The sequence below is a fragment of the Aegilops tauschii genome, chromosome 1, assembly GCF_002575655.3.
Source record: "Aegilops tauschii subsp. strangulata cultivar AL8/78 chromosome 1, Aet v6.0, whole genome shotgun sequence".
Classification (NCBI taxonomy): Eukaryota; Viridiplantae; Streptophyta; class Magnoliopsida; order Poales; family Poaceae; genus Aegilops; species Aegilops tauschii.
This window is the reverse complement of record NC_053035.3, coordinates 404,072,137-404,087,033: the sequence shown is the minus strand read 5'-3', so window position 1 is coordinate 404,087,033 and position 14,897 is coordinate 404,072,137. Positions and strand designations below refer to the sequence as shown.

The window sequence follows — 14,897 nt, the reverse complement described above, 5'->3', positions numbered from 1 at the left end:
GGCCGTTTAGTCCCGGTTGGTGCCACGAACCGGACTAAAGGGTGCGATGCCCATTAGTACCGGTTGGTGGCACCAACCGGGACTAAAGGTTAGTCCTTTAGTCTTGGTTGTGCCACCAACCGGTACGAATGGGCTTTGAGGCATTAGTACCGGTTCATGGCACGAACCGGTACTAAAGGGCCCATCAAACTCTACCCCCCCCCCATGTGGACCGCCTTTTTAGTTTTAGAAAAAACAAAAGAAAATGATGGAAATGTCAAAAAAATAAAATAAAATAAGTTTCCCATGTGATATGTGGTCTAGTTGTTGGGAAAATTAACAAATATGAATTTCGACTTTATTTGCAAAATCTCTCTGGAATTTCTTAAAATGGGCATAACTTTTGCATACGAACTCGGATGAAAAAGTTTTTTATATGAAAAATCATCTACTCGAAAAGTTACATACGAATTTAACCCACGGTAGAAGGCGTTAGGGTAGGAATCGCACCGGATCTCCTCCCTCTTCAGTCTTCCTTGCGCCGCCACCAGTATAAAACAGCGCTCCTCCCCAAGCATCCCCAATTCTTCACCAACTAAATATCGATCTTGTTCTTGGCTGCGTGGTTGAGAGCTGATAGTCTCCATTCCAGAAATTGTCGGGTTCAATTGGATCCCAACCCCACTCCTCAGGTACTCGGCGAATCTGTGATGATAATCTCAGTGTCTGTACTGTACATGGTTCTTTGATATTACCAAGAGAGGAAACGAGAATCATCATCACAAACATTCAACGAGTTCCTTGTTCTTTCTTCTGATTATCAGGAGGTCCACCCGCCATCGCCATGGGCAGCCGGTTTGTGAATCTGTTGGCCATGAGCTGCAACGGCGGCCCCAGACACTTCAGGCTTCACTGCTTGAACCCGGCAAACTTATTTCGCCCAGCCCGGTCACGGCCAGCGGTTCAAGCAGTTCATCGACGGCCAGCTGACGCCCCGCTGCCTCCGCCGTCCCTGTCATTCGACTGGCCCTGCAGGAAGGGCGAACAGGCGTGGATGAATTTCCTGGCTTTCGGCCCCGGCCGGGAAAACCTCCTCGCCGTGGACCAAATCGGCAGGAGCTTCTTGTACAACCACGACTCACGCTTGCTCCGCACTGGGATGCCCAAGATGCGCAAGCCCATTATCGACCCCATCTCCGTTGCCGTGGGCGACAGCCTATACGTCATGAGCGGCAACCCTGGCCGGCTGCCCGATCGGGATTGCTTCCAGGCTCTCCTCCACACCCGCCTGCCCGCTAGCTACGCCCAAGACTGGTGCTGGTATTCCCTCCAGCCACCGCCTTTCTTTGCCGACTACGACGACGGGGTGGATCGATCCAGCTGCCGCGATGCCCCAATGCCCTTTGAAATCAGTGCCTACGCCGTGGTTGACGATTCAGAGATCTGGATATCCACATCTGGCGCCAGCACATACTCGTATGACATCGCGAGTGGCGCGTGGAGCAAACTAGGCAACTGGGCACTGCCGTTCAGAGGTCGCGCCGAGTACATCCCTGAGCACAACCTCTGGTTTGGCTTCACACCCGACGATTTGCAGCTCTGCACATCGGACCTCACTGCCTCGTGTGGGTTGAGGCCGCCCGTGCTGCAGGATGTGTGGACAGACGTGAACATGCCAGAAGATTGGACCCTGACAGACGCCAGCATTGTGCCGCTCGGCTCCGGTCAAGTCTGCGTTGCCAGGTTCTTTCTTACCTTCCCAGAGGAGAGCATTGAGGATGTGTATGGCTATGCCCTTGAGAAAACAGAGAATTTTGCTGTTCTCGAGGGCGTCAAATTGTTAAAGGCTGGGTGGGCTCAGCTCCGGATGGTTAAGCACAAGTCGGAGCGTTACGTCTTCGGCCGTGACCTTGTCATACCGCTTTGATATTTTGTAGTACTTCATCTATGCCAAGTGAGCTCTCTTTGATCAACCGGTGTAGTCTAGTCCCGCGCGGCTGGCTTTATGGCGTCGATGGAATCAATGCATGGAAAACGAAACAACGAAACGAGGGCAGTCTGCACGTAGTACCAGCGCCTCAAATCCAATCCAACTGAAACAATCAAAAGAAGCGATCGAAAGAAACCCTCTCCAACTACAGGCGCGTCCAAGCCAGGCGAACCAAAACAAGTCCGGCCAGGTCTTCCCTCTTCCGCCCAGCCGCACGTGCACCTTTTTCTTTTTCTTCGATTGATTTGATTTGAGGGAGTGCACGTACACCTCATACGTACGTACGTGCGTGCTTACCCTCTCTTATTCTTCATGTTTTTCTTTTTTATAACGCATCGTAGCTGCTTCAAACCTTCAACCGCATCACGTCAAAAAAAAAACCTTGAACCGCATCACGTCAAAAAAAAAACCTTCAACCGCATGCATGCCGGACTAGGCACGTACACGCACACACAACTTTTACACGTGCACATTCGCAAAAATAAAAGACAGGACTTTTCCACGTACACGTATGTATGTGCTTTTTTCTTTTGCAATTCACCTAGCTAGACGCGACTGCGCGCACAACACTTTTGCACATCGTTCCTGTTAAAAAAACTTTTTAACGTCCTTCCTGTTAAAAAAAAGAACTTTTGCACGTCGTTCGTGCTCCTATCCGTCTATCTCCCTCATACTACCTCCGGTCCTTTTTAGTATCTCTACTCCTAAGGGAGCAGTTGGTAGTCTCGCTTCCAGGTGTTTTTTAGTCCCACCTCCCACGGTTTATTTTGGTACCTCCTCCCACCTCTGACTAAGACATCACAAACCGAAAAAACCTCCTCCTGAGGCCCGAACCCGCACCTATCCACATGCGACCCTCAAAAGACGTACGAAAGTTAACTTGCGACAAAAAAAACCTACGACGGTTAACCAGCGACGAGTCCTGTTCTCGAGCGAGGCCTCCCTTCGTGGCCGCCCTACATCCCTGCGCCGCCGCGCTTCAGTCGCTGCCCTCCATCCTCGCCGCCCTCCATCCTGGTCGAGGTCGCCGCCCCGCTTCACTCGCCGTCCTCCATCCGCGTCGATCCTGGACAAGGTCGCCGCGGCCCTCCATCACTTTGCCGCCGCTCTGAACACCTCGACGAGCCGGCGCGGGTCCTGGATCAGGTCGCCGCTGCCCTCCATCACTTCGCCGCCGCGCTGAACTCCTCGCCCTTGATCCAGGATCCGGCGCCAATCCTGGGCGAGGATAAGCGGACACGTCCAGGATCCGGCCAGAACACGTCCTGGATCCGAAAAATAGGTATACAAACCATCTCATACGTCAATCGCATCTCATACATCTCAAAGGCCATACAATCGCATCTCATACATCTCACAGCCCATACATCCATCGCATGTCATACAGCAATGGCAAGTGCTTTCACAGGGATGGATCCGCCTGCGAGATTGATTTCTGTTCTACATAGTTTAGGTTTTTTTCCATGTTAAAACTAGACTCAAGTACACATGTTTAAAGATGGCAATTGGCAAAAAAAATACCAAGGGGTATCCTGCATCCTGCACTTGTATAAATATGGCAAAAAAGAAAACACAAACCATACAGGACCCTAGAGTATGTTTCCACTTGTGCTGAACTGAAGATAGAACAAAAACACTTGCATTCTAAGAAAGTACAGAGATGTAGAAGATGTAGATGAAAGTGCCATTGCAGTATTTATGTAGAATAAAATACAATTGCAGTATATGCTAGCAACAGGTTGCAGTATATATGTAGAACAATAACCCTTCCAGAATGTCATCAAATAACTACCATTTCTGTCTTCATGATTTTTGGCATTCAATAGTTGCATATGGGGAATTCAAAAAGCACGGTCGGCGAACATCAACCTGAAGATGACGTAACTACAGGTATGATGCACTCTACCATGTTTTCGTTTAGTTGCGAGACCTGAATATATGACAGTATGCATAATGTCTTCCAGGTCTTACAAGCGGGAGAAGTGATGCAGAACACAATGCGAGCATCATACCCGTAGCTGAAATTGTTGATAACGTCTACTCGACGGAATCAGGTATAATACTGTCCGGAGATTGGTTATAAATGTTGCTTCACGTCGATTTCTGAAAGTGGCAGAATGCATTATGTGTTGCAGTCCTTACGGGCGGGATAAATGTTGGAGACTACAATGCAAACTTCATACCCTTACATGCAGGTATAAGACTGTGTCAAGATTGCTGCTAATGTTTCGTGCATACCGTATATTTTGTTGATTGCTAAGATGTAGGGCGGGAACCTTCAAACGACGGGATTCCGTCGTATTCTGAGAATAATAAGGATGGTACGACTAAGCTACGAGATGATACTCAAGGTATTCACAGGCATGCTTATACAGCTTCCAAATCGACATCTCCCAGATGAGCTTAATGGGCTTTGTGGTTTTTACGCTTAACGTAATGCAGATGACAAAACTTCCGAGCAGCATGCAACAGTAGCTGTATTTAATGAAGAAAAAAAACGTTGGCGAAACAAGGGAGCAGTTCAACGCACAGAGGCGTGAATCTTATCAGAAGAAAAAGAGGAGGATATGGTCAGGTTACAAGTGTATAATCAGCCATCCCTTTCAAAGACTGGTAAGTATTTAAGCGTGTTTTTGCTGACTACTCTTGGTTTTTTCTGAATACCTATAGTATGCAAATTAATCGTTATAGTAACCTGACTTCATAGATGTTCCCCGTGTTGGTTTCATAGATGTTGTATCAACATCGATACTTTTTTTGTTCTCTAACTCTCATACCTATTGTAAAAATGGTAGACCATAGGGATCTTATCAACGCGTGGAGGCGGGCATCTTATCGCACTAAGAAGTCAGATGGTTTTATAAACCATCTAGACGATGGGCCGATTGTTCACCGCCGTACTCTATGTGATATCACAAATGTTCAACAACCTTCATATGTGATCCCTGGTACTTATTTGGTAGATTTACAATGTCGTTAATTATATGTGCGTATTTGACAATCATACTATTTGTCATTATGTTTAACTTCTCTTTGCTTTCTGAACGCCCGTGGTGGATAACTATAGGAACTAATGTTGGGGCAGATCATATGTTGGGGCAGCTAATCAAACCCACGCGAGATGATAAGCACAGGAAAGTTGATCTTCGTCCCCTTTGTAATTCAAGTAAGATTATTTTATGTTACATCCTAGCATTCATGGTTCAGCCATTTTAATAAATACTAACCAAGCATGTTATATCAGATGACCCAGCTAGCTAGGTTGATACATCAATCTCGCATAATGAATCAACATATCCTCCTAAAGCTATGGGAGCGTCTGATGTAATTGCAGATAAAAATATAAAAGGTAAAATGATTGTGCTTTTTCCATAATCGTTTGCTGTCATGTTGTTTTTACCTTTCGCTTTTGAGAGAAACCCAAGGAAAACATCAGTAGATAACTTGAATGATAGCACAGAAAATACGCAAGTAACAGAAGAAGAACGCAAACGAGACCGTAAAAAAGCTTTGAGGAGAGCTGCATATCGGTAGAGAAAAGATCGGAATCTCCAAGATGAACATGCATAGGCCCTTATTTTATTTGGTAACCTCTAAAGGTTTTGACCATTATATTCAGTACCCGACTTCATGTCTTAATGATTAAGTTTTCCACATGTTTTCATCAATTTGTTTAACCAGCCAACCCAACTAGCTCCAACTATACATCATTCTCGGTTGATGCGATGATATTTCATGCTACAACTACTGTCACATCTGGTCTCATTAATGACATGGAGGTACAAGGTAATCGATTTGTGCATACTCCATCATCAATTGCTGTCATTGTTATGTTTTATTCTCTAATGTCCTGATCGACATCAGATGTGGTCTGGAATAACACCCAAGAAACAAAGCAAAAAACCGACGAAGAACTCAAGAGAGATCGTAGAAACGCCCTGCGGAGAGCTGCTTATAGGAGGAAAAAGGATAAGCTTATCCATGATGAAAACATACGTCCACTTTCGTTATCAGGTAAAACATGATCTATATTTTCACCATGCCTTACATATCTTGTTTTGCTGCTCATAGCTAAATATTCTTATAGCCACCATCATGCTCGATGCGTACAGTTTAATGCTGCATATTAATGCACCATCATGGTTTTTTTTCCTATAGACGTCTTAAATAATATTGGTTCTAACTATGTTTTAAAATCATTACGAAACCAGCCAACCCTAATAGCTCCAACTATATAGAATTCGAGGGTGACGCAGCAACATTTCCCCATTCAACATTAGACGCGTCTGTTGTCACTCATGACAATGATCTAGCTAGGAGGCAACGTGATAATGAGCGGAAAAGACATTTAACAAACGCGCAAAGGGAGCAAATAAACGCACACAGGCGTGCAGATTATCAGCGGAATAAGGACAAGGTATCTGTTGATGTCAGAGAAACAGTGAATGAAAAAGTACGAGAGAAGCGAATGCAACGTCGCAAAAGCATGTCAGTGATTGAGAAGGGGGAGTCAAGTGCTCAGAGGAAGGCCAATTATGCCAGAAGAAAAAACACCCCATGCAACGAATCCATCGCGCTCCCACGTCCAGACCTAGCAAACTCAACCTCTGAATGTCCCACTTTAATCTGCCGCGCATCATCCATCTCTCGGGTCGCCGAAGATGATTCATCTGATGGCGACCCTCCGACGAACAAGACGAATTACATTGTTGGTATCGAAGGTATGAAATTGCTAATGTCACTTTCTTCTGCTCATTATCAGCAACCATCTTCTAACATGATGTTATCTACTGTGACATTCGCAACAACGAATGTCCATAGGACATCGAATTTTTACAAAGCGGCATCATGGGCGATAAGCCGACAGCAGCCGAATTGATGGATGAGGAGTACTACATGTTTCGCAACGAAGGTATGGTCAGATATGAAGTAGGACGGCGTGCATCTATATTGTAGTTAATTTTTTTTTTGTAATTTTTGTTTTGAACGTTATGTTTCAACAAATGCTCGTAGGGTCCGATCATGACAACATGGATGATGACGAGGAAGGGAGCATGTCGTCTGCTATACCTAGCGAGGTTGATCCATTAGAATTTGTTTACACAAACATCCCCGACACCACTCACATCCTGAAGCTCGACGCAAACTGCAAACACTGCAAGGCCAAAAAGTTTATCTCTGAGACCGACGAGTTCTGCTGTCGCAATGGCCAGATCGAACTTAAACAACCGGAGCCAATCCCAGAGCTGATGAGGCTATGGTCAAGCATGGATGCAGATTCTAGACATTTTCGGGAGAACATACGGTTCTTTAACGGGCATTTCGCCTTCACAACCCTTGGCGTCAGCCTTGATGAGAACTACACAAACATGAAGTCTGGGGTGTACACATTCCGTGCGCACGGCTCCATCTACCACAATGTGCATTCGTTCGGGCCTAGCTCCCGTCCAGAACATCTGCAGTTGTACTTCTATGATGACGACCCAACCATAACTCATCGTAAGGTGGCCACCAAGCAATTAGACCAGGATGTCGTGAAGAAGTAGTAGACATACTCAAAGAAAACCCGTACTCCCAGCAATTTAGGAGTTTGGGTGCACACAAGGACAACCTCGATGATTATAGGATAGACCTAAACACCGATAAGAGGCTTGACCAAAGAAGATATAATAGACCGTTGTCATCTGAGGTCGCTGCAATTTGGGTTGAGGGCAACGACCTAGCAAAAAGGTTTGACTGGAGGATAACACTTTGTGGTAACAACAACAAAAGGCATAGTATACGTGTGACCTCCGGAGCATATAACCCGTTGTCTTATCCCCTATTCTATCCAAGGGGGGAGCTAGGTTGGCATCCAAAGCTACTTAAACGTAATGTAACGGAGGAGGTTCTACTACATTCTTAATTGGTCCATGATGATGATGAGGATGCAGGTATGCCGTCTGCGTCCCATTTTGCTACAAATAATATCTTATTTCTCGAATATATCCTCATTTTGATGGTACTCAATCATGTGCAGAGGGCAATAGCAGGTTGTGCGTCTCTGTCAGAGACTACTACTGTTACATGCTGCAGACACAGCCTGGAATCTTCAATCCCATACTCTGTGGAGCACGCCTCTTGCAGCAATGGGCGGTCGACATGTACGTCAAGATTGAAAGTTGTCGGTTGAGGTGGTACAGGAAAAACCAGACGCAGATTCGTGCCGACTTGTATAAAGGAGTTGTTGATGCAATCACATCGGGGGAGACGCGAGCAAGCGCTGTTGGGGTAAGAATAGTGCTCCCTGGAACATACCCTGGTGGCGACCGCGACATGAAGAAGAGGCATATGGATGCCATGGCAATTGTCCATACATACGGGAAGCCTGACATCTTCTTGACCATGACTTGCAATCCTACATGGGAAGAGATAACGAATGAGTTGCTGCCTGGTCAGACGGCGCAAGACCGACCTGATATTGTGGCTCGCGTGTTCTATGGCAAGCTAGAGGCTATGAAGGACATGTTGTTCAAGAAGCATATCCTGGGTGTTGTTGTCGCATATGTATACGTAGTCGAGTTCCAAAAAAGGGGCCTCCCCCACACACATTTTTTGTTGATCATGGACTCTAAATATAAGCTTATCGTCCCGGAGCAGTATGACCGACTCATTTCCGCAGAGCTCCCAGACAAGCATAAGTATCCGGAATTGTATGCTATGGTGGTAAAACATATGATGCACGGACCATGCGGTGCTCTCAGCCCGAAGAATGTTTGCATGCAAGAAAACAGATGCAAGTGCAGATACCCACGGCCGTTCAATGAAAACACATCATAGGGGAAGGACTCATACCCAATTTATCAGCGTAGAGACGATGGAAGGCGTGCTAAGGTCCGAGGGAAGATGTTGGACAACAGATGGGTTGTGCCTTATAACCCATACCTGTTGCGGATGTTCAATTGCCACATCAACGTTGAGGTCTGCTCCAGCATAAAGCCCGTCAAATATCTTTACAAGTACATTTACAAGGGCCATGATAAGGCTTCTTTCAGCATCGACCATCCCGACGCCGATGGTAACATTGATGAGATCAAGAGATACGTTGATGCAAGGTGGATCACCCCTCCGGAGGCTATGTGGAGGATATTTGGCTTTCCACTTTGCGCCAATTACCCACCTGTCTTGCAGTAGCCTCTTCATCTCCCGAATATGCACAGGGTCGCATTCAATGCGCAGGCTGACTTGAAGAATGTTGTCGCCTCCGAAAATAATTCAAAGTCCATGTTAACGGAGTATTTCAAGGCTAACCAGGAATACCCTCGGGCTAGGCATATATTGTACAAGGATTTTCCCGAAAGCTTCACGTGGCAGAAGAAAAAGAAGTTTTGGAAGCCGCGGGTCGAGCGTTTTCAAATAGGTCGCATCGTGTCTGCCAATCCTGCCGAGGGTGACCGATACTACCTGCGTGTGTTGCTAAACCATGTTACGGGCAAAACATCCTTCGACGACTTGCTCACCGTGGACGGCGTTCTATGTGGGAGCTTTAGAGAAGCTGCTGAAAGGTTGGGACTCATCGAGGCAGACAACACGCTCGACAACTGTCTTACTGAGGCTGAGCAGTGGGCGATGCCATGTTCTCTTAGGAGGCTCTTCGCAACCATCTTGGTGCACTGCGAGCCAAGCGACGTGCGTGGTTGATGGGATAGGCACCTCGATCCTATGTCAGATGACTATCGTCGATCACGCACGTCCCCTATCGAGGTGGAGCAGATGGTGTTGCTTGACATTAGGGGTATGTTGCAGTCCATGGGTAAAGACATTGTTGATTTCGCTCTTCCAAGCATAGATGATGCGTTTGACCCAACCGAGGGTGAGGCAAGAGAGGTCATCAAGGAATCAACTGTTGAGTTTGACGTGGATGATACTAAATTGGCATCTTCCCTGAACTTGGAGCAGAGGGCCGCATACGACGAGATACTAGCGACTTTTGAACGCGGTGATGGGGGTGTATTCTTTGTTGATGGCCCTGGAGGTACAGGGAAGACCTTTCTATACAGGGCGATGCTTGCCAAGGTGAGGAGCGATGGCAATATTGGTATCGCTACCGCAACGTCGGGCGTCGCCGCTTCTATCATGCCTGGCGGCAGGACTGCCCACTCGAGGTTCAAGATCCCATTGAGTTGCGATGATGGAGCCTCGTGCAGCTTCACGAAGCTGAGTGGGACCGCGAAGCTGCTTAGGATGGCCTCATTGATAATTTGGGACGAGGCCAGCATGACGAAACGACAAGCGGTCGAGGCATTGGACAATAGCATGCGCGACATCATGGGAATACGCGATCGACCCTTTGGAGGAAAGACTATTGTTTTTGGCGGGGACTTTAGGCAGGTGCTTCCGGTCGTCAAAAGGGGGTCGCGGGGCCAGATAATTGATGCAACCCTACGAAGTTCTCATCTATGGAAGGGTATGCGGCAGCTTCGGCTCATCACCAACATGAGGGCTCATAATGACACGTGGTTTGCAAATTACTTACTAAGGGTCGGCAATGGCACTGAGGAAGTCGACGATCAAGGCAACATACTACTCCCTGAAGACATTTGTCTGCCGTCTACAGGCGAGGTTGACGACCTGGAGAAGCTTATTCACCACGTGTTTCCGAGTCTAGATGACAACATGTCTGATTCAAATTACATGACATCTCGAGCAATCCTTTCCACGACAAACGACAATGTCGACAAGATAAACATCCGCATGATAGAGCGTTTTCAGGGTGATGAAGTAATATACAATAGCTTTGACAGTGCGGAGGACGACCCATATGGCTACTACGCTCAGGAGTTTCTGAATGGATTGACTCCTAACGGTCTTCCTCCGCATGCACTCAAGCTAAAGCTGAACTGCCCTGTCATACTTCTAAGGAACATTGATCCAGCAAATGGATTGTGTAACGGCACTAGGCTTGTTGTTAGAGGTTTTGAGAGGAACACCATTGATGCAGAAATCGTGATTGGACAACACGCTGGCAGGAGGGTCTTCCTTCCTCGAATACCTCTCTGCCCATCTGAAAACGACATGTTTCCGTTCAAGTTTAAGAGGAAGCAATTTCCTATAAGGCTTAGCTTTGCTATGACCATTAACAAGGCTCAAGGGCAGACAATCCCGATTGTTGGTGTCTACCTACCCAATCCCGTGTTCTCTCATGGTCAACTCTATGTTGCTTTGTCTCGAGCCACCGCAAAGAGAAACATAAAGATACTCATTCAGAAGGAGAAGCCGAAGGAGAAGTCCAACAAGCAAAAGGACAATCCAAAGAAGCGAAAAAGACCGACCGTGTCATTACTAACCTCGATGAAGAACATCGTCTATAAGGAAGTCCTTACAGGCTGAAGTCCGGTCTTAATAGACCGGCAGGTTATCTAATGACACAACATTTACTCTTGTGATGGTCAAGATTTATTGTAATTCGTTTTTTTACATATATCTTTTTTATTTGGTATTTTGATCGTTGGAGGTATACTCCATTTAGTTGAGCTACTAACTGCATTTCAATAATCATCCATCATGTTGGCACCATCATCGCTGTTATATCTTTTCTACTATCGCAATGTTTCTGGCAGTGTACATGTCACCCACCGTAGTATTTCATGTGTAATATGTGATTCAGATATAATGATTGGCCTGAAAAATACCTGGAACATGCAATGAAACTTTTGTGTTACGGCAAGTGATCATATCCATTGTTATTATTTTGATATTTTGATAATATGGTTGAATGTAAATTTATTGGCGTCCTTATTATCCCTGTATTATTTTGATAGGTCAGAAGTATAGGATTATGATTGGTCTGAATTATAAGACCAACACACGCAGAAGGGAGGTTTGTGTAGCTTTTCAAGATATATTTTGCATATGTACATCTAATAAATAATAAAATGGTAGCCTGCGTACTTGCAAATATGTTCAAATGCCCGTGCGACTCTGGAGAATGTGACAATGCACGTGTCTGATCGCTGAAGTGTGCAATCTTTGGAAAAAAGATTGATTACTTGTACTTTCACGCGTCTGAACTAATTATTTATCAGTTCAGTTCAAGTTTCATTTTTATTTTTTGCATTGGTTCATGTACCTTCATGAGTTTACTGCGGATCTGAAAGAGTTCTAACCAAAAAATTGTACAAGGCTGCATTAAACTAGGACCTGGCGAGGATTGGTTCAGAGAGCAAGCATCGTTCTGCAGTATCTTAAGGACGCTGGTTGGGCTGAGGGTGGTCGACTTATAGGTTGTACCTAACCAAGACGATTGGCTGTGCAGGTATCAACTGTTTAAATGTTCATCAAAATGTGTATCCTTCTCTAGATGCCATGTAATACTAGGTTTCTCTTTTTACCTTCTGATCAGAGCATGCACCAGATTATTCTTTTGGGTACGTCCCTAGCAACTAGCATGGCGAGTAAGGATCTTAGCTAATTATCTAGAGCAAGCTTCTGTATTACTTATGGATATTCTGGTGCAACATGAATCAAACCCGGGCAACATGAATCTAAGAAATAAATTATTAGAGATAGATAACTCCTAAAAGATAAGCTTGGAGGACTTTTGCAGAGCTCCCAGCCACGAAGATTTATCCAGCTTCCCCTTTGTGACCTAGCCGTTTGTGACAGGGTTGCCATGTGGTAGTGGCCATAGTGCCCAAAAGTCTGTCTGTAACAGGAGACTTCATCCTGCAAAATTATTCATGTGCTCCGGCAGTGATTTCTGACATCCTATACGGAGCAGTCAGCTGATAGAACCATATCTGTACTAATTAGAAGAGGGTAGCTGAACATTTTCTTTACTGCATTGGTATTACTAATTTCCATATGTTTGAATTTTTTACAAGGTAGGGGTTGCGTTCTATTTTACATTTGTTGTCAATGTATTTTTTATGTAATACTATGTCACTACTATATAACACTGATTTTTAGCGTAGATATCCATGAAGCCAGCCTCATGACACTTGACGAAACACGTGCCTACGTCAATGGTGTTGTTCAAGCTAGGAACAATGGAGGCTAGAAGTATCTGTGTACACAAGTGCACAATTTGTCTTAGATATAAAAATGTATGAACGCTTTGCATGCAACATTTTGTTGCCAATTGTCACATTATGAAGTGTTCTCTTATGTCTTGGAGGTTTAATAATATGTGATATTCAATAAAAAATTCTATTTAACAGTGTCGTCATATTTCGGAGCCATATACTGTGAAGTTCAGAACTATATATTTGACTAATATATATTTGATGACCAAACTGTCAATAATGGACTTCAAATGGTAACCTGTCTACTCTCATTTGAGCTACACGTATGAATCTCTTTCAGTGTAGGTTCAAATTTTTTAATATATAGTGCAGTGCAAAAAGGAAAATACGTTTACCTTGACAGATGCTATCGCATGCTATCATGCATTATGACATTCCAAAGATAATATAATTAATTTTGTACATGGAATCAAGGATTGTCGTATGCCCGTGCGTTGTGTTTCTTTCTACACACGGAAACAATAGTTCTTCAAGTGGCGCGGGCTTTTTGATCGTGGTGAGGAGGACAAAAACAGAAGAAGAAAAAACGTTGTGTTTCTTGATATTTCTCGGACGCCCGTGTTTGACGTATATTTGGGAAATAAATTAATTGTTTCTTTCTATATATCTGGAGGCAAAGTTTGGAAAGGAGACATAAATTAGGAAATATATAATCCGGCGTTGATACATTTGCCGGGTGGAGCATGCAACCAAAATAATTTTATTCCATGTTTTCCTATAGTTTTTGTTATGGAATATTGTAACTACGGAAGGATATGGGCCACCTTCCGAGTACATGCCCACGATTCCTCCCGGCCAGGATATGTCAATTAGAACTATAATTATCCTTAAAGTCATTTCCTTCCAAAACGTTATAGTGTCCAATCTCCCGGTCCGGCCTACCATACGTTCAATTGGTTTCCCAGTGTGGCCATTAATATTCCCTTAATCGGATTTGTTTATAAGGAAAGTTAAATTATGCTTGTTCCGATCGGGAAAGGGAGACATATATAATAGATATATAATCCGGCGTATATTTATTTGCCCAGTGGAGTATGGAAGAAAAACATATGCTTGTCCTTTTATTAGCAAGGATTTGTAATGAAACATGCACAGATGGAATGATAAGGGGCACCTTCCAATCCATACAACATGCTAATGCGTCACCGACCTGGTGCCGGATGATTCCCCTCCGACACTCATATATATGGTCCGGCTGTGAGTCCACCGTTGTCCACTGCCCCCTCGCTCGCTCGTCCTGGTGCTAAGACGACTTTCTGCCCGTGCCAATGGCTGCAATGCCGATTTTTGATGGAGTGAGCGACGCAGTCGAGTACATATACAACTATGTCATGCTTTCCTCAATCGAGGAGCAGTTAGAGTTTGTTCTGGCAGCCCTAAACTCTATCTATAATTTATTTGCAATTGTTAGCTGCAGATCAGTACCATTATATTATGCATTATCGGCTTCTTATTTTAAACCCGAGTAAAAATCTGTTCTTTCACCTAATCCACGTCGATGAGTTGGTCAAGTTCATAAGTTGTTGCATGCATGCACTGGTTAGGATCATGCGATCCTTTCTAAGTCCATAAGGTTCTTAAGATCTAACGTAGTGGTTGCAAAAATCTGGTCATGCGCTAATATTATCGTTTTACATTACGCCATGTTAGTACCATCCACAGCACGTTATTTTAAACTACAAATTTTCTATGAACTGTAGTATATTGCAACGGGTCCTGGTGCATGATACATGTACCATCTATAGATTTTATCATAACTGTAATAGGAACAAGTTGCAACCGAACATGTCATAATAGATTTGGTTATCTTACGAAATAGTACTTATGTCCTCAAATGACACTACAACTCCAATTTTTAGGTACAT

General features: G+C 44.7%; 3 protein-coding genes across 3 annotated transcripts; all 3 read left to right on the top strand.

Annotated features, from left to right (window-relative positions):
* Nucleotides 1-823: 823 nt before the first annotated feature.
* LOC141034831 (uncharacterized) lies at nt 824-1,906 on the top strand. The gene has a single exon (XM_073506323.1). The coding sequence runs from the start codon at nt 824-826 to the stop codon at nt 1,904-1,906; it is 1,083 nt and encodes a 360-aa protein (XP_073362424.1).
* Nucleotides 1,907-6,817: 4,911 nt separating this feature from the next.
* On the top strand, nt 6,818-9,649 carry LOC141034815 (uncharacterized). Its single transcript, XM_073506322.1, has 5 exons — nt 6,818-6,881; nt 6,983-7,468; nt 7,989-8,515; nt 8,816-9,063; nt 9,169-9,649. The coding sequence occupies exons 1-5, from the start codon at nt 6,818-6,820 to the stop codon at nt 9,647-9,649; spliced, it is 1,806 nt and encodes a 601-aa protein (XP_073362423.1).
* Nucleotides 9,650-9,757: 108 nt separating this feature from the next.
* On the top strand, nt 9,758-11,338 carry LOC141034799 (uncharacterized). The gene has a single exon (XM_073506321.1). The coding sequence runs from the start codon at nt 9,758-9,760 to the stop codon at nt 11,336-11,338; it is 1,581 nt and encodes a 526-aa protein (XP_073362422.1).
* The last annotated feature ends 3,559 nt before the right edge of the window (nt 11,339-14,897 follow it).